At 38.8% G+C, this 21,916-nt stretch overlaps 1 protein-coding gene and 1 pseudogene across 19 annotated transcripts in view; one reads left to right on the top strand and one right to left on the bottom strand.

The window, feature by feature from the left end:
* DLG1 (discs large MAGUK scaffold protein 1) overlaps positions 1-21,916 on the bottom strand; it is a 246,509-nt gene that overhangs the window by 92,353 nt on the left and 132,240 nt on the right. For all 19 annotated transcript variants that reach the window (XM_036448105.2, XM_036448104.2, XM_036448107.2 and 16 more), the window contains one exon: positions 10,071-10,215. In XM_036448105.2, the coding sequence (XP_036303998.1) occupies positions 10,071-10,215 (145 nt within the window). The remainder of the gene's footprint in view (positions 1-10,070; positions 10,216-21,916) is intronic.
* LOC118724616 lies at positions 8,810-9,206 on the top strand (annotated as a pseudogene).

Raw genomic sequence — 21,916 nt, 5'->3', positions numbered from 1 at the left:
GAAGCAAGGCAAATGTGTATGTGGTAAAGATGTCCTCTGTTGTATGAGTGAATGACTTAGCCCAGGAAACTTGGGGTGTCTGCCTTCTGAGCTCTATCCCCCAAGCCCCTAGTCCTGGGTTCTGTTCTCACAGCTTCAGTCGGCTTCATCTTCCCTCTGCCAGAGCACAAGGTGTGTGGCTTCACAGGGAATTTTTGTGCATTTACCCTTTAAGAGGGTGCCCGAACTTTCAGCTGCCACTCCCTGGCAGACAGCACCCTGCTGCTTTTCACAGCTGGATGTTATGTCGGTACCCTCCTCAGATTTGGTGCTCTCTTCTGGGGAGCCCAGCTTGGGGATTAGATTCCAGAGTTCCCTGTGGTATCTCCCCACCCCCACTCCAGCTGAAATAGCTCTCCGGGAATTCAGTTCCTGTCTGTGGGCACTGGGCCAGCCCTTTTGCGCCGCTGTCCCTCCTACAGTCTCTATGAGGTCTCCACCTTCAGTCGTGGGTATCAGGATTCTCTCCTGTGAGTTTTCTGTTGATTATTCAGGAAGCCTTTCTGTATTTCAGTTGTAATTCCAGCTTGTTCGTGGGAGCATGTCTGTGCAGCAGCCACCTACTCTGCTGCCATTTTTAATCTCCTTGGCTGTTTCTTATAAAACTAAATGTATTCTTAGCATATGAACCAGTAATTGCAGTCCTGGGTATTTACTCCAAAGGAATTGAAAACTTATGTCTAAAGAAAAACCTGTTCATGGATGTTTATAGCAGCTTTATTCATAACTGACAAATCTTAGAAGAAACCAAATGTTCCTTCATAGGTTAATAAATAAAATGTAGTATATCTGGACAAAGAGTTATCCAGCACTAACTCCAGCCATGAAAAGATATGACAGAATCTTAAATGCATATTACTTCAGGAAAAATCCAATCTCAAAAGGCTATATCTATATGATTCCAACCATGTGATATGATTGGAAAAGGCAAAACTATGGAGGCTGAATTTTTAGGGTAATGAAAATATGCTGGATGATACTATAATGGTAGATATATGACTAGATGCATTTGCTCAAACCCACAGAATGTACACCACCAAAAGTGAATCCTAATGCAAACTAGGGGCTTTGGATAATGATGTGGTGATGTAGGGTCATCAATTGTAAGAGATGTATCACTCTGGTGGGTGATGTTGATAATAGGGGAGGCTGTGCGTATGGAAGGAGGAGGTATATGGAAATTCTTTACCTGCTACTTATTTTTATTGCGAACCTAAAATTGCTCTAATATGTATTAAAAGATGTCTATGCCCTGACACTACCTCAGATCTGTCAATCCAATTTATAATTATCCTTTTTAATGTACCTTTAAAGCAAAAGCACCATAAAAGCAAATAACAGCCCTGGCAGGTATGGCTTAGTTGGTTGAACTTTGTCCCATGCACCAAAGGTCACTGGTTAGATTCCTGGCCAGGGAACATGCCTGGGTTGCAGGCTCGACCCCCAACTGGGGACATGAAGGAGGCAGGTGATCTATATTTCTCTCTCACATTGATATTTCTCTCTTCCTTTTTTTCTCAAATTGATAAAACATTTTAAATAAAAAGCAAAAATTAAAAAAATAACCAAAAACAATTGGTTCACTTAAATAATAATAAATATTATATATAGGCTGTAATTCTAGCAAGAGCTAAGAATAGAAAATTAAAAATTAATTTTTAAGGAGTTAAAAATTAGAGAAATGAAAGCTTCACAAAAAAGGTCAGATAACACAATGCTATTTCCAAAACCAAAATCCTAGGTTAAGAGACTCCTGAAAGAACTATAAAACAAGAAAGCTTAATTTATTGTCCTTAGATATCAAGATACTCCAAGTTTGGGAAAGAAGCAAGTAGAACTTGAAGTGGTGAGAGATATGTGGCCAAATCAAAAATTTCACAGGTCTTCTAGTAGAAGAGAATATAAATTAAAAATGCAAAAGGATGGGCATTTTAATGTCAGCAGAGAAACTATGCTGTCAGATCAACAAACATATTTTTATGGGTACCATATTTTGGTTATTATACATATTTTGATTATAATCACAACAGTGTGGACCCATCTGGGATTTATGGTCATAACTTTAATTACAATTCTGTGCTTTTCTCCAGTCATGTTCTGCTTTTTAGGAAGCAGAAAAGAAGGAAGATAACAGAATGAACCAGAATTAGGATTCTGCCAATGAAAGAGTGGGCAAGAGAGACATGTGCAAATAAGAGAATATTATGACAAATTATGCAAGCTAAGCTTGAAAAATAGTAAACAAATGGAGACACAAGGGGTCAAGACCAAGTAATAGCATCAAATGATTAAAGGTTAAAGTGAGGACGAATTTTAGGATAGGAATAAATGAAATAAAAAGTGCAGTAAGAGAATGGGATTGCTTTAATCAAGATTATAGAGTCAGTGAAGATACTGATGATCAGATCTAAATTATTATCTTTGAAGCAAGTATCTGAGCTGGAGAGCAAGATGATTAAAGAGGAAAAGAACAGTTAACAAAGTCTCCAGGCTGTTGAGTGAATTATCAGTGTGGATTCTGAATGGATATCACTAAGAATGACAACATGAACAGTAGTAGCAAGGAGAATAATGGGCCTGACACTGAAATCTTCAGTGACTATAGCAGGATTGAAGAAGAGGAAACCAGATAACATAAGGGACAGGAAATAGGTTGAATAATCTGAAGGCAACGGCTTTAGGAAAGCTAATAGGTAAAAATCATTTATGTAAAAAAATATTTAAACACAAATATTTAAGAAAATCACAAATTATTTAGAAGCTGCATATATAGTATGAACATGAATTGAAAGTATATAACAACACCCATAACTGTAGTTTCCTAAGAAGAGAAGGGAATGGAAACAGAACATTGTGATAAAGTTAAACTAGGAAGGTAAACGTCAATATTTTTACAATGTTCTATTACAATGACTTTTAAACTGGTGTGCTGCAAGAATTTTTAAAACATGCAATACCTGACTATTTAGTCAAGGACACTGACCTCTTTTCCCTTAGATTATCAAATAACAAAAAAAATGACAAAATCCAACATAATAATAACTAATTGGTGTGAATGCTCTGTCTTGAACTGTAAATATATAAGGTCATATAAAGAGTTGCATCTTATTGGTCACATCTTGTCTAATAAAAGATTAATATGCAAATCAACCATCATTCCGCAACACCCACCAGCCAAACAGGAGTGAGTATAAAAATTAACCCAACCAAGATGGTTGCAGCCACAGAGAGAGCAGGAGTGAGGCTTGGGTTTTCCCTGGCGATGGAGGAAGCCAAGTTTCTGCACACCCTGGCTGCCCCAGGCCTCCACTTAAGTTTACAAAGTTTCAATTATAGAAGATAAATAAATCCCAACAGAAATGGCTGCCACCATGGAGCGAGCAGAAGGTTTGGCTCCACTCCGGGCCACAAAGTTTCATTGTAGAAGATAAATCCCAGATACCAGGGCTTCAGCTTGGGTTGCCGGGGGGCGTGGCCGGCCCGCAAACCACCACAGGCCCCTCGCTCAGGCCGACCCACATCCCAAAGGAACTCCCACCCTGAGCCGAGACACACTTCAGGGCAAACCAGCTGGCCCCACCCATACACCAGGTCTTTATCCTGTCTAAAAAAAGAATAATATGCAGATTGACCATCACTCCAACACAAGACCCTGCCCCCACGTGGATACCACAAGATGGCCAGCAGGGGAGGACTGTTGGGAGGGACCAGGCCTGCAAGGGAGGGCAGTTGGGGGCAATCAACCCTGCAGGGGAGGGCAGTTAGGGGTGACCAGAATGGCAGAGAAGGGAAGTTGGGGGCAAACAGGCTAGTAGAGGAGCAGTTAGACATCAATCAGGCTGGCAGGGGAGTGGTTAGGGGGTGATCAGACTGGCAGGCAGAAGCGGTTAGGGGCAATCAGGAAGGCAGGCAGGTGAGCAGCTGGGAGCCACAGCAGTCCTGGATTGTGAGAGGGATGTCCGACTGCCCATGGGGATCAGGCCTAAACAGGCAGTTGGACATCCCTCAAGGGGTTCAGACTGGAGAGGGTGCAGGCTGTGCTGAGGGACACCCCTCCTGCCACTGAACAACAATTTCATGCACCTGGCCTCTAGTAGCAAAATAAGGCAGAATCTAATTGGTTAATTGTTGGTACCAGAAATCCTTATATAAAAGTACTTGAGGCCCGGTGAATGAATTCGTGCATGGATGAGACCCTGATGGCACACCCCAATGGGAACCAATTGGGGTTGAGTAGGTGTTGGGGGATGGGAGGTGGGGAAGGGGACATGGGAGGTTGGCCACCAGGCTCAATCAGGGTAGGGGGCCGACTGGGGGAAGGGCTGGCCAAAGGGAGGGACTGTGGGCAGTTGGGAGGGCTGATCTGGACCCCCATTGGGCCAGTTGGCCGCTACAGTGTGCCTCATAGTGACCAATTGTTTGGGGTTGTTCTGGTCCTTCCACTGTTCCAGTCGCTTGGCTTTATATACTATAGATAGGCACCTGATTTTTAAAAAAGTCACTTTGAAGCAAAAAAGGGTAGATAATTACTATTATTATTATTTTTTTATAAATCCATAAAAATTTTACCTATGTTTTTGGTCAGATCAGCAAAACATATATCTTTCTTAGTAATTAGTTTGTGTACAGCATAAGATGAAAAAGGTTGAAAATCATTATTCTATTAGTTCAATAACAGATGCCTCTAGGGAAAACAACAAATCATTATTTAATTACTGTTCTTTAGAACTAGCTCTTCCACTTTTAAAATGTCATATTATAAATAAAAAGGAATAATTCAATAAAAGATATTTTTCAGTTCAACATATTTGTAAGAAGCAGCCTGGCTATTCGTATATTTTGTCATAAACAGGACACCAATTCTCAATTTGTAGACCAATTGTTACAAATGTGCACATAGGTATCTCTTTTTTTCCTGGACCCTACCCCATCAGTTTATTTTTTGCATCTAGGGGCCTGGTTCTATTTCATTTGTTTTTCTTAAGATTGTACATATAAGTGAAATCATGTTATTTGTCTGACTTTTTTCACTTAGCATAATACCTTTTAGGTCTATCTATGTTATTGTAAATGGCAAGATATCACTCTTTTTATTGCTAAATAATATACATAGTTGTCTTGAACAGATAAAGCAGCATAATAAATAAGATTGATACCCAAATTGGTGACTAGCTTGCTACTGAATTTGCAAGCACAAATAAAAATACATAAAGTCCTTATATATAGATTTGTGCTCAAAATCAACAGTATTTAAGAATTTTAAAAAAGTACCAAAGTTTCTTCTGACACAAATAAAATATAAGACATCATTCTTGTCCATTAAAGAGATTGAATAATATTAGTGAAATACTATTAGTTATACTTGCATAAATAATGAGCAGATAATAAAGATGTACCACTGGAGGACAGTAAATGTATTTCAAAATATAATTTGTATATTTAAAAAATATATTTTTATTGATTTCTGAGAGAGAGAGAGAGGGAGAGAGAGGGAGGGAGGGAGGGAGAGAGAGAGAGAGAGAGGAACTTCAATGATGAGAACCATTCATTGGTTACTTACTGGGGACTGAGCCTGCAACCTAGGCATGTGCCCTCGACCAGAATCAAACCTGGGACCCTTCAGTCCATAGGTCAACACTTTATCCACTGAGCCAAACCAGCTAGAGCTATAATTTGTATTTAACTTACAATAATTACTGGTTATAATGAATTTTGCCAACTTTAAAATTAGAAATATTGACACTTGCAAAATTCACAAATATCTCTACAATTTAAAAAAGAAAAACCTGATAAAAGATATTATAAGGAATATATTAAAGATCTTTACCACACATGGTGCTTCTAAAATGAACTCAATGCACCAAATCAAATAAAACTTTCATTTTGTAATCAACACCAATACATTAAAATAGATTTAAATTTCATCTCAGCTTGTACATTAAAAAAAATGACAATCAAATAGGAAACAACATAAGTACTTTCATTAACAATTTAATTCCAGGCAACACAATTGTATTGTAAACAAATATAGTTAGGGAATACACTAGGAGTTTCAAGTATAGAAATAACATCTGTATGCACATAGTTGAGACTATAAAAAAGTCTAAGTTTCTGAAATACTGTATTTTAAATTAGTGTTTCTCAAAGTGTGGGCCATGAGCCAGCAGCACTAGAATCATTAAAATTATCTTGCTTGTTAAAAGAATCAATTGCTTATTTAAATAAATTTCTGTACTCTAAAACTATTAAAACAAAACAAGAATCTACATTATTTACAAATAACCTTTGGCGACTGCTATTTACATAAAAGTTTGAGAATCAATGCTTTAAGTGTTAGTAATTGCTGTTATAAAATAAAGGTGAAAAGCCTTATCCCCACCTTGCCGAAACCAGTTTGGCTCAGTGGTGGAGCGTCGGCCTGCGGACTGAAAGGTCCCAGGTTCGATTCTGGTCAAGGGCATGTACATTGGTTGCGGGCACATCCCCAGTGGGGCGTGTGCAGGAGGCAGCTGGTTAATGTTTCTCTCTCATAGATGTTTCTAGCTCTCTATCCCTCTCCCTTCCTCTCTGTAAAAAGTCAATAAAATATTTAAAAAAAAGAAAAGAAAAAAAGAAAAGACTTACCCCCATTATGAAGATTTTAACTTAAAATTAATTTTTAAAAATTATTAGGTTAAAATGCTTAGTAGTTCCTTTAAAAATATTTGTATAATGTCTTAACTTTATATTGTGAACTTTTTATAAAGATACATTAACATCTAAGAATACAGGGGAATCAAGATGGTGGCATAGGTAAATGCTGTTACATGCTGCTTCCAAAAACCACAACAAAATTATAACTAAAATACATAATTCAGAACCACCTGAAATCTGGCTGAATGTAAGCCCTAAAAGTAGAGAAGTAAAGAAGAAAGCACACTGAGACTGGTAGGAGAGGAGAGGGATGATGCCCATGTGTGGTGTGTTTTTAATCAGGAAGGATATTGTGGCTACGGAGGCCTCCAGTGAGGAGAAAGAGGTCCCAGTCCCTCACTGGACACACAGCTGAAGGTTCAAGAGCTGGAAAGAAAAGTCCTCATAACCTCAGGCTGTAGAAACCAGTGATAACTGGGCTGAGTAACACAGCTGCTGCTAGAGATCTAGGCAGACTTCTCAAAGGGCAGCACTAGGGCAGCAGTTTGATAAGAACCTGGAACATTCAGGGAGGAACTGCATTGTCTGGCATCAGGGTAAGAACTCAGGTGCAGCTTTCTCACAGACAGGAGATCTCACAGGGATCCTTGTTCCCATGTTGGGACCTCCCCTCAATTCCAGAGATGACCAACAGCCATATCTGAGTTTTCATTAGCTTGTCTCACACTGCTTGCTCCCCCCTGATGATTCCCTGAGATACCCCTTCCCCGCCCCAAGCTGTTTGCAGCAACTTTTCCATATGAATGGCATGTTCTATAATAGTTCAGGATAGACTTTCCTAAAATCTCTCAAACAAGCAGCAGCTGGTGTCTGTACCCCACACCTTTCATTAAGAGGCCCAAGACCCAGGACTAGCACCAGACTTCCTTGCTTCAGAGCTGGGCCTGCCTGGGCACTTCCAGGCCTAGTACAAGTAGCAGCTATGTGCAGATTAATCTGTAGCTCCTGCTAGGTGGCCCCAGGCAGTGGCTGACTTTACACCTCCAGGAAGACCCATGAGCCAGTACACCTGGTGGAAAGCTTCAAACCTTCAAACCATGAGATTACAACCCTACATAGCCACAAGTGACACACTAAAGGGGCAGACTTAGTGAGCTCCAAAGCACAATGAAGCAAGTCTTGCTCCACAGGAGTGTCTCCTGCATAGCAGCTCTTCCACTATAGTCACAGCTGGTCCTCACAGCTAACTGGCCTGGAGGTCAATTCCTCCTGCTAATGCCAACAGCAATCAAGGCTCAACTACAACAAGATGTGCAAAAGGACATCTACTACACAAGGCCACTCTACCAATTCCAGGAGACATAGCAGCTCTACCTAATACACAGAAATAGCCAAAATGTGCAGACAAAGAATCATGTCACAAATGAAAGAACAGAAGAAGTCTCCAGAAACAGAAATAAATGATATTCAGAGTTCAAAACAATGGTTATAAGGTTGCTCAGGGATCTTTACTGAGAGCTTCAAGGGACTTAGTGAGATTTTCAAGCATCTTAGTGAGAATTTTCAAAACCTTAGTGAGAACATCAAAGACATGAAAAAGGGCCAGTCAGACATTAAGCATACACTTACTAAAATAAAGAATAACTTACAAGAATTCAACAGTGGAGTAGAGGATTCTGAGAATTAAATGAATGATTTGGAATATGAGGAAACATACAACACCTGATCAGAAGAGCTAAAAGAAAAATGAATCAAAAAACATGAAGATAGTGTTAAGGAGCTTCTGGGACAACTTCAAGTGCACCAACATTTGCCTTATGGGGGTGCTAGAAGGAGAAGAGAGAGCAAGATATTGAAAGCCTCTTTGAAGAAATAAGAGAAAACTTCCCCTACTTGTTGAAAGAAATACTTACAAGTCCAAGAAACACAGAGTCCCAAACAAGGGGAATCCCAGGAGGCCCATACCAAGACACATCATAATAAAAATGCCAAAGGTTAAAGACAAAAAAAAAAAAAAAAAAAAATCTAAAAAGCAGCAAGAGAAACAGTTACCTACAAGAGAGTGCCCATGTGACTGTCAGCTGATTTCTCAATAGAAACTTTGCAGACCAGTAGGAAGTGGCAATAAATATTCAAAGTGGAGCCCTTCCGCCGGCAGCCATTGAGGAGAGCAGCAGCCATGGCTCTGCGCTACCCCATGGCCATGGGCCTCAACAAGGGCCATAAGGTGACCAAGAACGTGAGCAAGCCGAGGCACAGCCGCCGCGGCGGACGCCTCACCAAGCACACCAAGTTCGTTCGGGACATGATCCGAGAGGTGTGTGGCTTTGCCCCCTATGAGCATCATGCCATGGAGCTGCTCAAGGTCTCTAAGGACAAGAGGGCCCTGAAATTCATCAAGAAAAGGGTGGGGACACACATTTGAGACAAGAGGAAGAGAGAGGAGCTGAGCAATGTCCTTGCAGCCACGAGGAAGGCAGCAGCCAAGAAGGACTGAGCCCCACCCCATCTGTATAATAAAACAGGTTCAGAAACAAAAAAAACCAAAACAAACAAACAAAAAAAAACATTCAAAGTGATGAATAGCAAGGTACTACAACCAAGATCACTCTATTCAGCAAAGCTATTGTTTAGAATTGAAGATCAGATAAAAAGCTTCAAAGACTAGAAAAAGCTACAGAAGTTAATCAACTACCAAACTAATATTACAGGAAATGTTGAAGAGTAATCCTTAAGAAGAGGAGGAAAAAGAAGAAAGAGGAGGAGGGGAGGAGATAAAAAATATGAACAATAAAATGGCAGTAAAGACATATCTATCAACAATTAAATCTAAAAATCAAAATAAACAAGAAATCAAATGAACAAAATAAACATGAATAAAATAGAACCAGAGGTATGGACACATGAAAACAGGACAAATCTTAGAGGACAGGAGGAAGGAGGGGAGTGAGAAGAGATTAATCAAAGATATGCTGAAACCGGTTTGGCTCAGTGGATAGAGCGTCGGCCTGAGGACTGAAAGGTCCCAGGTTCGATTCAGGTCAAGGGCATGTACCTTGGTTGCGGGCACATCCCTGGTAAGGGGTGTGCAAGAGGAAGCTGGTCGATGTTTCTCTCTCATTTATGTTTCTAGCTCTCTATCCCTCTCCCTTCCGCTCTGTAAAAAATTAATAGAAATATATTTTAAAAAAAGATCTTATATGCATTATCTATGGACACAGACAATAGGGTGGTGAAGGTCTGGAGTGGGTTTGGAATTGGGTGGAGGGGGACAATAAGGGAACATCTGTAATACTCTCAGTAATAAAGATTAAAAAAAAAGAATCTACTATTAATACAAGGAGACTAAGACAGGTAGCTAAGGCAACAATAACATAGATGAAAGCAAAAGGACTTACAGTTAGTGATATCAGGTGGTGCATAGCCATCATTCATATACATACTTGTAGGTTTTGCCACTTTCAAATAAACAAAATCAGACGTGTTCTTTAAAGCAGTCACTGCTTCTTCATGAGTAACTTCTTCTAAACACACACTATTCACCTAAAAGAAAGTCACCAAGACATTTATTTTAAAACATGTTGCCTTGCTTTCTGCTTTTTAAAAGGTGGTAAATATTTACATCAAAGGTAAGAAAAATATGGGATTGATTTAAAGAATATAAAGGTGTGTGAAAAGAAAATATCCATTTTTATTGTCTATGATATCAGCAAGTTATGATAAGTGAAGTTGTTTATGTATGTTAATGAAATGGCCAATTTTGATTTTAGCCCTCTTCTTCCCAATCCCCAAGACTGAACTCTTCTTCTTTCCACTCTGTCAGAGCATTTACTCCTGAACCTCGCTTGTTGGGAGCACAAGTCTATACTTGTGCTGTACCTCCTTGAACGCAGGTTATTAGACAGAGAAGATATAAGAAGTGGTAGGCAGATAAGAGACTTTATTGCAGACCAAGTGACCACTGCTAATTAGGAGCCATCAGACAAAGTAGCTCTTCAAAGTAGCCCCACAAAGCAGCTGTGCAAAAGCAGCCTCACAAAGTAGCCACAGCAAACAGGAGCCAGCCACCTGCTGGCCAGCAACACACTCTTATAGCAACGTAGACAAAAGAGAGTTCTTGCCAAATAGAGACATCAATATTTGGATTATATCGGGTCTAGTAATAATTAATGTCGTTTTTAACATTCGTTTAAAATCTTGCTTGGCGTTGACTTGTATTGACATAACCTTCAAACACGTGGTATCTACAGAACGTGTGAAGTGCAATTAACAAGTTTTGCTTGAAAAAGTTTGTGTTTGGTTTGGTTTTTCTTGCAAAACTAGGGCTAAGAAGATGGCGGATGAAGAGCATATTCGGCACTGCATGCTTTACGAGTTCCAATTAGGAAGAAAAGCAAGTGAGGCTGCAAAAAACATCTGTAGTGCTCTTGGTCAAGATGCAGTTAGCGCCAGAAAATGCCAGCGTTGGTTTGAGAAATTTTGCGAGGGAAATTTTTCGTTAGATGACAAGAGTGGTCGAGGCCGTGTGTCCAATTTTGATCAAGAAGCTCTTCAAGCTCTTTTGGTGCAAAATCCTCAAATTACCCAACAAGAGCTTGCGACAACTTTAAATTGTTCACAAAAAACAATTTCCAATCAATTGCGTGCACTTGGCAAAGTCCAAAAGTTTGGAAAATGGGTTCCTCATGAGTTGACCGACAACAACCGTAATCAAAGAGTCACAATTTGCAGTTTGCTCCTCTCTCGTCAAAACCGTTTGCCGTTTTTAGAGCAAATTGTTACCGGAGATGAAAAATGGGTGCTGTATGTTAATTTGAAAAGGCGGCCTCAATGGTTGGACAAAAATGAGGCTCCGCAGCCCACGCCAAAACCTGACTTGCATGCGAAAAAAGTGATGTTGTGTGTTTGGTGGAATTTTAAAGGAATTCTTCATTATGAACTTTTACCATCTACCCAAACCATTACAAGTGCAGTGTATAGTGCCCAATTGGAAAGGTTAGCCCAAGCTTTAAGAGAAAAAGAACCCGTGCTGATTAATCGGAAGGGCGTCATTCTTCACCACGATAACGCACGACCGCATACTGTAAGAATCACTGCTGAAAAACTGCGCCAGTTGGAATGGGAAGTTCTCCCTCAACCTGCATATTCTCCTGATATTTCCCCTTCTGATTACCATTTGTTTCGTTCTTTGCAAAACTTCCTTCATGGAAAAAAATTTAATGAAGAATGCCTCAAAAATGCATTGACCGAATTTTTTGCATCAAAATCACAAGAATTTTACAACAGAGGGATTAAAATGCTTCCTGAGCGTTGAGCACAAGTAGTAGAAAACAACGGCAACTATATTGTTGATTAAATTTTGTTGTATTGTTTAAATAAATTCGATTTAAAAAAGTATTAGAAAACGACATTAATTATTACTAGACCTAATAGAAACATATGCCTATGCAGTGCATACAGTAAAACTGCTGTGTCCTTGCCTTTGTACATGCATAAGGCAAACGGACCTTGAACATCCAGCCTAATCCTTTGCTTAGGGCTCCCACACACTCTTGGGCATTTAGGAATGTGTGTAGGTATGTTTTAGTTTTGTTTGTTTGTTTGTTTTGTTTTTAAAGAAAATGAAACCATAAGGTTTTTGTTCTGCAACTTGATTTTTACTATAAGGTATCTTAGAGTTCATCCCATATTGGGCTAGAAGGAATTATCTCATTTAAAAACTATTGTACAGTACCCCATTGTGGAATTCTATGATAATTTATAAAGCCATTCCAATCTTAATAGTTTAACCTGTTAACCGAGCAGGACTTATAAATACGTCAAATGTAAACAATATTGAGTACGGGTAGGACATATGAATACGTCCTTGAAATATATGTTGCGCCATGAAATGGGCGGGACATATATTTCTGAACAACAAAGGTATTAGTCATCCATACATGTCTCGACATGAATTTAAGACACGGAGGGAATCAGTATAATTTCGCTATTGAGAGTGGTGGACGTGTTCTGGGTGAGCAGTGACGGGTACATACTTACACTTACCCACCTATTTTTGTATTATATATTATTTACTTATATTTTTTATATCTCCAACCTTTATATAATAGAAAAACATATAAAATTGATCCAATCATCAATAATTTGTCAGAAAAGTTTAAAAGTTTTTATGTATGTGAACAAGAAATATGCATAGATGGAAAGGGAATTTATCTTGGAAACAATATATATCTACAAAAAGAGCTAGATTTGGAATGAAGTTGTTTATTTTGAGTAAAAGCCAATCTGGATACATACAAAATATAATTTTATACACAGGCAAGGACACAAATTATGGTTCGAACTACCCACAAGAAAAACAATAAACAAGAATTGTTTTGGAGTTAGCATATGATTTACTGAATAAAGGGTATAGGATTTACTTAGATAGTTTCTGTACATCAATTCATTTGGTTGAACTCTTGTGTCAAAACAATACAGACATTGTTGGAAGAATGAGGATAAACAGAGTCGGAATCCCCAGTAAAATAAAAAAAATTACAGAAAAATGAACATATAGTAAGAATCAAAGACAAATTTATGGTTTTAAAATGGAAGGATAAAAAAGACGTATTGATGCTCAGTTCTATTCATAATGACGAAAAGACAATGACTGAAAAGAGAGGAAGAAGGCAAGAAAAACCGAATGTTGTCCTGGATTATAACAAGAATATGGGCGGCGTAGATTTGGGAGATGGAGTTATGGTGGCCTACACGGCTGCCCGTAATAGGGTGAAAAAATTTTATAAAAAAATTTTTCTACGATTAATTGTTATGTGCTGCTTCAATGCATTTATTATATACAAAAAAGATAAAGGTCATTTGGATTGATTACACTTTTTGATAGAGTGTGTAGAGAAATTGGTAGATAACTACATAGTGAAAACCCACCCAAAGACATCAACAAGCAGCTCTACATCTAAACCATCACGCTTAGTTGAAAGGCATTTTCCAGAACAAATAAAAGTGATATAGGAAAAACTAAATCCAGGAAATGCCGAGTTTGCTACAAAAAAGGTGTTAGGAAAGAATCTACATACTGGTGTCCGGATTGTAAGGTAGTACTATGTATCAACAACTGTTTTAAAATATATCACACAGAACTTGAGTTTTGAATTTTTACATCTATATTTCAATTTTTTAAACTCAATATTTCTATTTTATCTGTGTGCTTTTGTTTATTGTTCTGTAATTGTTAACTTTTTAAATATTTTTTATTGTGTATAGAAATAAGAAATATATATTTTTTGTAATCTTTATAATTGTTTATAAAATTTTTAATTTTTAATTCGATGTTTCCATTTTTTTGTTGGTATTCTTTTCTATTTGTTTGTAATTTTGTATTTTCCTTTGTGCTTTATATATAAACAAAAAATATATATTTCATTTATTTTAATTAAGTATAAATAAAAAAATAATAATATAAAATTACGTCCACTGGGTGTGACGTACTGACACGTCCTAGTGAAAGAGTATGCGCCTGTTGTACATTGCGTAATTAAAAAGGGAACTCCCCGGTTAACAGGTTAAACTGTTCTAAAAAATTGATTTAGTACATTTATACCCATAGAATATGAGTATCCATCTACTAAGACCGTTAAAAACACTGAAGAACATTACTTTACTGTATAAAAAGAGCCTGTAAAATTATGCATTTTAATTTATACATCAATTATATTTAAATTTGTATTTCCACTGGTAATAGTCAAGATTTTTAAAAATTCATTTATTCACCATTCATCTATTTTCTGTGTAAAAACAGAATTAATTTTTAGGTGGTGAAGGTGTATACTACAACCTTGGTAAACTTGTTCATTATGTTATGTTATGTTAGATTTCTTAACATTTTCTATATAGACAGAAGCCCTCCTAGCTGAGACACTTCTGATCCTCATAGCCAATTGGCTTGGAGATCAACGCTTTCCAGTGATACCAATAACAAGAAAGGCTTAACAACAAGACTGCACACATAGCCCACAAAGGGCTACACCAAAGCTGTCCACCTCAGGTAACTGAGAGGGTGACCACTGAACTATATAGGACACCTTAGCACACAAAGCCACACTAACAACTCAGGGAAGCTGTGAAAATGCCGAGACAAGGAAAAAGATCACAAATGAAAGAAATGGAGGAAAAGAAGCGACAAGATATAGAGTTCAAAACCACGCTTATAAGGTTTTTCAAGAATTTAATAGAAAGGCCGATAAGATGAAATCGGTTTGGCTAGGTGGATATAGCGTCGGTCTGTGGACTCGAAGGTCCCAGGTTCGATTCCGGTCAGGGGCATGTACCTTGGTTGCGGGCACATCCCCGGTAGGGGGTGTGCAAGAGGCAGTTGATCGATGACTCTCTCTCATTGATGTTTCTATCTCTCTATCTCTCTCCCTTCCTCTCTGTACAAAATCAATAAAATATATATATTTTTTAAAAAAGAAAAGGCCGATAAAATAAACGAGACCTATAAGGATATGAAAAGGGATCAACTAGAAATAAAGAATACATTGTCTGAAATAAAAAAAATATTATACAGAGTCCTAAAAACAGAATGGAAGATTCAAGTCAAAGATTTAGAACACAAAGACCCAGAGGACACTCCTCCGCAGAAGAACGAAGACAAGAGAATCCAGAAAGTTGAAGATAGTGTAAGAAACCTCTGGGACAACTTCAAACGAACCAACATCAGAATTATGGGGGTCCCAGAAGAAGAAAGAGAGCAAGATACCCAAAGCATATTAGAAAAATAGTAACAGAAAACTTCCCCACCTGGTGAAAGAAATAGACTTACAAGTCCAGGAAGCGCACAGAACCCCAAACAAAAGGAATCCAAAGAGGACCACACCAAGACACAACATAATTAAAATTCCAAGAGTGAAAGACAAAGAGAGAATATTAAAAGCAGCAAGAGCAAAACAGGTAGTTACCTATAAAGGAACACCCATACGATTGTCAGCTGATTTCTCAACAGAAACCATACAGGCCAGAAGGGAATGGCAAGAAATATTCAAGGTTATGAATAGCAAGAACCTACAGCCAAAAATGCTCTACTCAGCAAAACTATCACTCAGAATCGAAGACTAGATAAAGAGCTTCACTAATAAAAAAAAAAGCTAAAGAAATTCATCACTCCTAAACCAGAATTATATGAATTGCTGAAGGGGGTTATTTAGGAAGAGGAAGAAGATAAAGATAAAAATTATAATCAACAAATATGTAACTATCAACAAGTGAAACTAAAAGCCAAGGGAATTAAAAAATCTGATGAACAATATTAACTGTTGAATATAATAGAATCAGAGGTATAGAAGGGGAGTGGACTGACCATCTTGGGGAAAAGGGGAGCGGGGGTATGGGAAGAGACTGAACAAAAACTGTGCCCCTATGGATGAGGACAATGGGGGGTTGGGAAAGGGCAGAGGGTGGGGTGGGAACCTGGTGGAGGGGAGCAATGGAGGGGAAAAAATTGAGGAACATTTGTAATAATCTGAACAATAAAAATTTATTTTTTTAAAAAGATTTTCTATATACATTATGACATAACCTATGAACATAGTTGTACATTTCCTTCTCAATCTGAATTTATTTTTCATTCTTTGTTGTCCTGAATATCAATGCAACAGTGAATAGAAGAGGTACTTTGTGTCTTTCTTAAGAATTAACCCATTTTATAGAGAATCCAAGATGGCTGCCCAGGTAAAGATAAAGATAAAAATTATAATCAATAGAACCCCAAACAAAAGGAATCCAAAGAGGACCACACCAAGACACAACATAATTAAAATTCCAAGAGTGAAAGACAAAGAGAGAATATTAAAAGCAGCAAGAGCAAAGCAGGTAGTTACCTATAAAGGAACACCCATACGCAGCCGCACACAACAATTTCAATAAAATACAACTAAAATATAAAATGGACATTACCCAGAACTACAGGAAAGTCGACTGACTGTAAATTCTACAACGAGAAGCAAGGAGAAAACCAGAAGGAAGAGCGGAGGAGCTGTAAAAGCCTAAGGTACGGAGACACGCGGCGCGCGAGGAGAGGATGGAGCTGGAGAGGAGGGAGGCTGAGTGCCTGGCTGGCGTTCCCTAGCAGGAAGGAGATAAAAGCTCCGACTGTGTTGGGCCCCAGTTCCGACTTCTCTGAACCCCAGTTCTAGGCCAGACCCTGGGGATCTAGCCTCAAACAGAGGGAGCTGGGCTGTAAGGCGGAACCCCGGGGGAGCAGCGAAAGAAGGTCCCGGAGGCGCGCAAATTGCGCGCAGAGAAGGGAAGGTTGGCTGTGCTGTGGGATTGCCCTGGCGGGAAGGAGACGGGCTCCAGACTGCTCTGTACGCCACCTCCAACTCCACTTCCAACTGAACTGAACCCCAATACCGGGCTCATTGGGGGAAAGCCTAGACTGTTTGGTAGCAGGCGAAAATCGAGGGCACCTTTCTCTCAGAGGCGCTTTGCGGCGAGTACTGAAGGACCCGCATAGGGCGGGGCTGACAGAAGCCAAAGCTGTAGGCTCCATCCTGAAACCCCGCTCCATCAAAGAAGCTGCGAAAATGCTGAAACGAAATAGATCACAAACGAAAGAAATGGAGGACAAAAAGCGACTGGATATAGAGTTCAAATCTACACTTATAAGGTTTTTCAAGAATTTCCTAGAAAAGATCAATAAGACCTATGAGGATATGAAAAGAGATCAACTAGAATTAATAAGGAATCAACAAGAAATGATAAGGGATCAACAAGAAATAAAGAATACATTGTCTGAAATAAAAAAATATTATACAGAGTCCTAAAAACAGAATGGAAGATCGCAAGAATCAAGTCAAAGAGCTAGAACATAAAAAGCCAGAAGAATTTACTCATTTTATGTAAGTTATCTCATGTGTTGGTTAGCATATAGTTGTTCATAAATAAAAGTGTTCTCTTATGTCTCTTTTTTCATTCCTAATTTTAGAAATAAGTCTTTTTTTCCCCTCCTTGTCTAGCTAAATGTTTGTCAATTTTGTTAATTTTAAAGAATCAAGTTTTGGTTTTGTTGATCTTCTTTATGTTTTTTTCCAACTATTATATTCATTTCTGCTCTAATATTTATTATTTCCTTTCTTCCTTCTGCTAGCTTTAAGTTCAGATTGCTCTCCTTTTGGTAAATTTTTTGGCAAAGAAAAAAAATACTATAGCCAAAACTGGTTTGGCTCAGTGGATAGAACATCAACCTGTGGACTGAACGGTCCCAGGTTCAATTCCAGTCAAGGGCATGTACCTTGGTTGCAGGCACATCCCCAATAGGGGGTGTGCAGGAGGCAGCTGATCAACGTTTCTCTCTCATCTTCATCGATGTTTCTAACTCTCTCTCTCTCTCTCTCTTTCTCCCTTCTTCTTATAAAAAAATCAATGAAATATATTTTAAAAAATACGATGTTTCTATTATCTTAAATTACAATGCACTAAGTAAACAAATATTTGTTTTATTATACCTTTTATTGTCCTCATTTGTACCTTTATAATCAACAAAAGGAGAGTTTTCATATTTTGACAAAAATTTCTAAATTTTTGTCAAACCATAAGTTTTCCCACTGATTATTAATATTGCCTTTCAAGATTTCAACTGCATGATAATTTTTATGGTCCCAAATTATTGTGTATAGTGAGGACTGCTTGCATTTTGAAATACATAGCTGTGGTATATTGTTTCTTTGGTGGCCTGCAATGAGCGATACATCTTGGTATTCATACCCTTGTAAAATCCCTTTCTATAGTGAATCTTACTTGGCCTAATAAGTAGCTTTAGTCAATGACATAATAGTAACTGATGTAAAGAGAGGGTTGACAGCCCTAACCAGTTTGGCTCAGTAGATAGAGCATAGGCCTGTGGACCGAAGGGTCCGAGGTTTGATTCTTGTCAAGGGCATGTACTTTGGTTGCAGGCACATCCCCAGTAGGAGGTGTGCAGGAAGCAGCTGATGGATGTTTCCTTCTCATCGATGTTTCGAACTCTCTATCCCTCTCTCTTCTTCTCTGTAAAAAAAAATCATTAAAATATATATATATAAAAAGAGAGGGTTGATAAATGCTACATATTGGAGCTTATCTTCTTGGAAGGCTCTCTCTTGGTATGTCGCTCTTGGAACCTACCATTCTGTGAGAAGTCCAACTTGTCATGTGGAGAGGACACTGGAGAATTAAACACTTAGTTAAGAGCCGTAGTTGAGCTACCAGCTGATAGCCAACAACAAATTACCTACCATACGTGATCCAGCCAACTTCGAAGTGGATCCCTGGCCTTAGCTGCGCCAACCTAGTTGATATTATGTGGAGTAGAGATAGGCTGTTGTGGCAAGACCTACCCAAATTGCAGAATTGTAAGCAAATAAATGATTGTTATTGTTTTAGTCATTATTTTTTATTTTTAGGCAGCATTAGATAGCTAAAGAGTTGACACAATTTACTAAGGGATTCAATATGGAGTGCGAAAGAGGATTATCCTAGAGGTACCAAGGTGCGCCCTTCGAGAGGGCTGGCAACTGAGTATGTGGCTGTCTTTGTCAACTAGGAGGGAGACAAAAGCTTCCAATGGCTCTGAACTCCAGTTCTGGGTGAGACTCTGGGGACCCAGACTCATTCGGGGAGAAACTGAACTGTTAGGAAAGAGAAAAGCACATTGAGACTCAGAGGAACTGCAGAAGACAGAGGTACCAAGGCTCGTGCGGAGAGGGCTGGCAACTGAGTATGCAGCAGGCTTTCTCAATCGGAGGGAGACAAAAGCTCCCAACGGCTCTGAACTCCAGTTCCGGGCGAGACTCTGGGGACCCAGACGCATTTGGGAAGAAACTGAACTGTCTGGCAGTGGGTGGAACTTGAGGGCGGCTTTCTCTCAGAGGTGCTTGCAGAGATTACCGCAGGGCACTGAGACCCAGGGGCCTTTTAGGGCAAGGCTGATGGGAAGCCATTGCTGTCTGCTCCACCCTGAGACTCTGCCCCATCCAAGATGAGCACAGAAGTTCTCCCAGCGTAGACACAGCTGGTCCGCACAGCCAATTGGCCTAGAGGTCAATTCCTGCTAGTGATACCAACAACAATCAAGACTTAACTACAACAAGGCTATGCACACAGCCCACAAAAGGGTACACCAAGAGTGTCCACCTTAGGTAACTGGGGAGGCTGAGCCACTGGGCACTATAGGGCACCTAGCACACAAAGCCACTCTATCAACTCAGGGAAGCAGCCAAAATGCAAAGACAAAGAAACTGATCACAAATGAAAGAAGTGGAAGAAAGCAAATTGACTGGATATAAAGTTAAAAAACCATGATTATAAGGTTTTTCAAGAATTTTCTAGAAAAAGCCAAGACCCTCGAGGATATGAAAAAGGACCAAGTAGAAATTTAGCATTCATTGACTGAAATAAAAAATAATATACAGAGATCCAACAGCAAACTCGAGGATCGCAAGAATCAAGTCAAAGATTTGAAATACAAACAAATAAAAAACACCCAACCAGAAAAGCAAAAAGCAAAAAGAATCCAAAAATATGAAGATAGTGTAAAGAGCCTCTCAGACAACTTGAAGCATACCAACATCCTAATTATGGGGTGCCAGAAGAAGAGAGAGAGCAAGATACTGAAAACCTATTGAAGAAATAATGATAGGAAACTTTCTCCACCTGGTGAAAAAAATAGACTTACAAGTCCAGGAAGCACAGAGAACCCCAAATAAAAGGAATCCAAAGAGGACCACACCAAAACACATCATAATTAAAATTCCAAGTGCGAAAGACAGAGAATATTTAAAAGCAGCAAGAGAAAAAACAGTTAGTTACCTACAAGGGAGCACCCATACAATTGTCAGCAGATTTCTCAATAGAAACTATGCAGACCAGACAGGAGTGGCAAGAAATATTCAAAGTGATAAATAGCAAGAACCTACAACCAAGATTACTCTACCTACCAAAGCTATCATTCAGAATTGAAGGTCAGATAAAGAGCTTCACAGATAAGAAAACGCTACAGGAGTTTATTACCACCAAATGAGTATTATATGAAACGCTAAAAGGTATTTTTTAAGAAGAGGAAGAAGAAAAAGGTAAAATAAAAATCAAGTGAATAAAATATCTGATGAACAGAATAAACTGATAAATATATTAGAATCAGGGGCACAGAAAGGGAGTGGACTGACAATTCTTGGGGGGGAAAGAGGTGTGGGAAGAGACTGGACAAAAATCGTATATGGATGAGGACAGTGCGTGTGGAGGGTAAGGGCAGAGGGTGGAGTGGGAATGGGATGGAGGGGAGTTATGGGAGGAAAAAAGAGATACAATTGTAATAATCTGAACAATAAAGATTAAAAAAAAAAGGATTATCCTAAAGTTTTAGACCTGGTCAAATAAAAAGATAAAGTTTCCATGTAATGAGATGTGAAGAATGTGAGAAGAGATGGAATTGAGGGTAATGAGTGGGGGAATGTCTTAGAACACATGTGTCAAACACAAGGCCCGCGGGCCAAATCCGTCCTGCCAGGCCTTGCAATGTGGCCCGCACCGCGCTGTCATCACTGCACTCCGCTGCGTTTCCATCACAATGACAGTTTATGACTGTTCAGTAAACCATTTGGCCCGCGATTTAGGCTGGATTTTAGATTTTGGCCCCTTCTCTGATTGAGTTCGACACCCCTATCTTAGAAGTTTATCTTTAGATATATTAAATTAGAGATGACTAGTCTCCCTTTATATGGAAACATATAAAGGGAGACTAGATAAAATCTCAGAGTTTTTCAAATGTTTTGACAAAAACAATGTTAAATGTTTATATATTTCATTTATGCACAAAAAGGGTGTGTCTGTGTGTAACAATAAAACTAAAGTTCAGAAAACAATAATTAGTATTATCATATGCAAATGAACCCATTAAATCAAAGAGAGAAGAGAAAATATACAAGGACCGAGTCTGGATCATTTCATGTTTAGAGATTATGGAGAAGACGCACCCAAATGAGAATGAGAAGTGACTAGTGAGGTAAGCGAAATACCAAGATTAAGGTGACTATTCAGCAAAATAAAAAAGTGTTTGAAGAAGGAAGGTGTGTCAAAGGATTGATGTGTCAATTAATATGAGAACTAAGAATATAATGACTACCGAAGCCACACTCAATGGTAAATCAGCATAAATTGTTAGCTCCCTACCACTAAAACTGATTCTGAGAAAACCATAAAGGAAAACATG

Source organism: Pipistrellus kuhlii, unplaced genomic scaffold, assembly GCF_014108245.1.
Source record: "Pipistrellus kuhlii isolate mPipKuh1 unplaced genomic scaffold, mPipKuh1.p scaffold_m20_p_2, whole genome shotgun sequence".
Taxonomy (NCBI): Eukaryota; Metazoa; Chordata; class Mammalia; order Chiroptera; family Vespertilionidae; genus Pipistrellus; species Pipistrellus kuhlii.
This window is presented reverse-complemented; position numbering and strand designations above follow the sequence as displayed.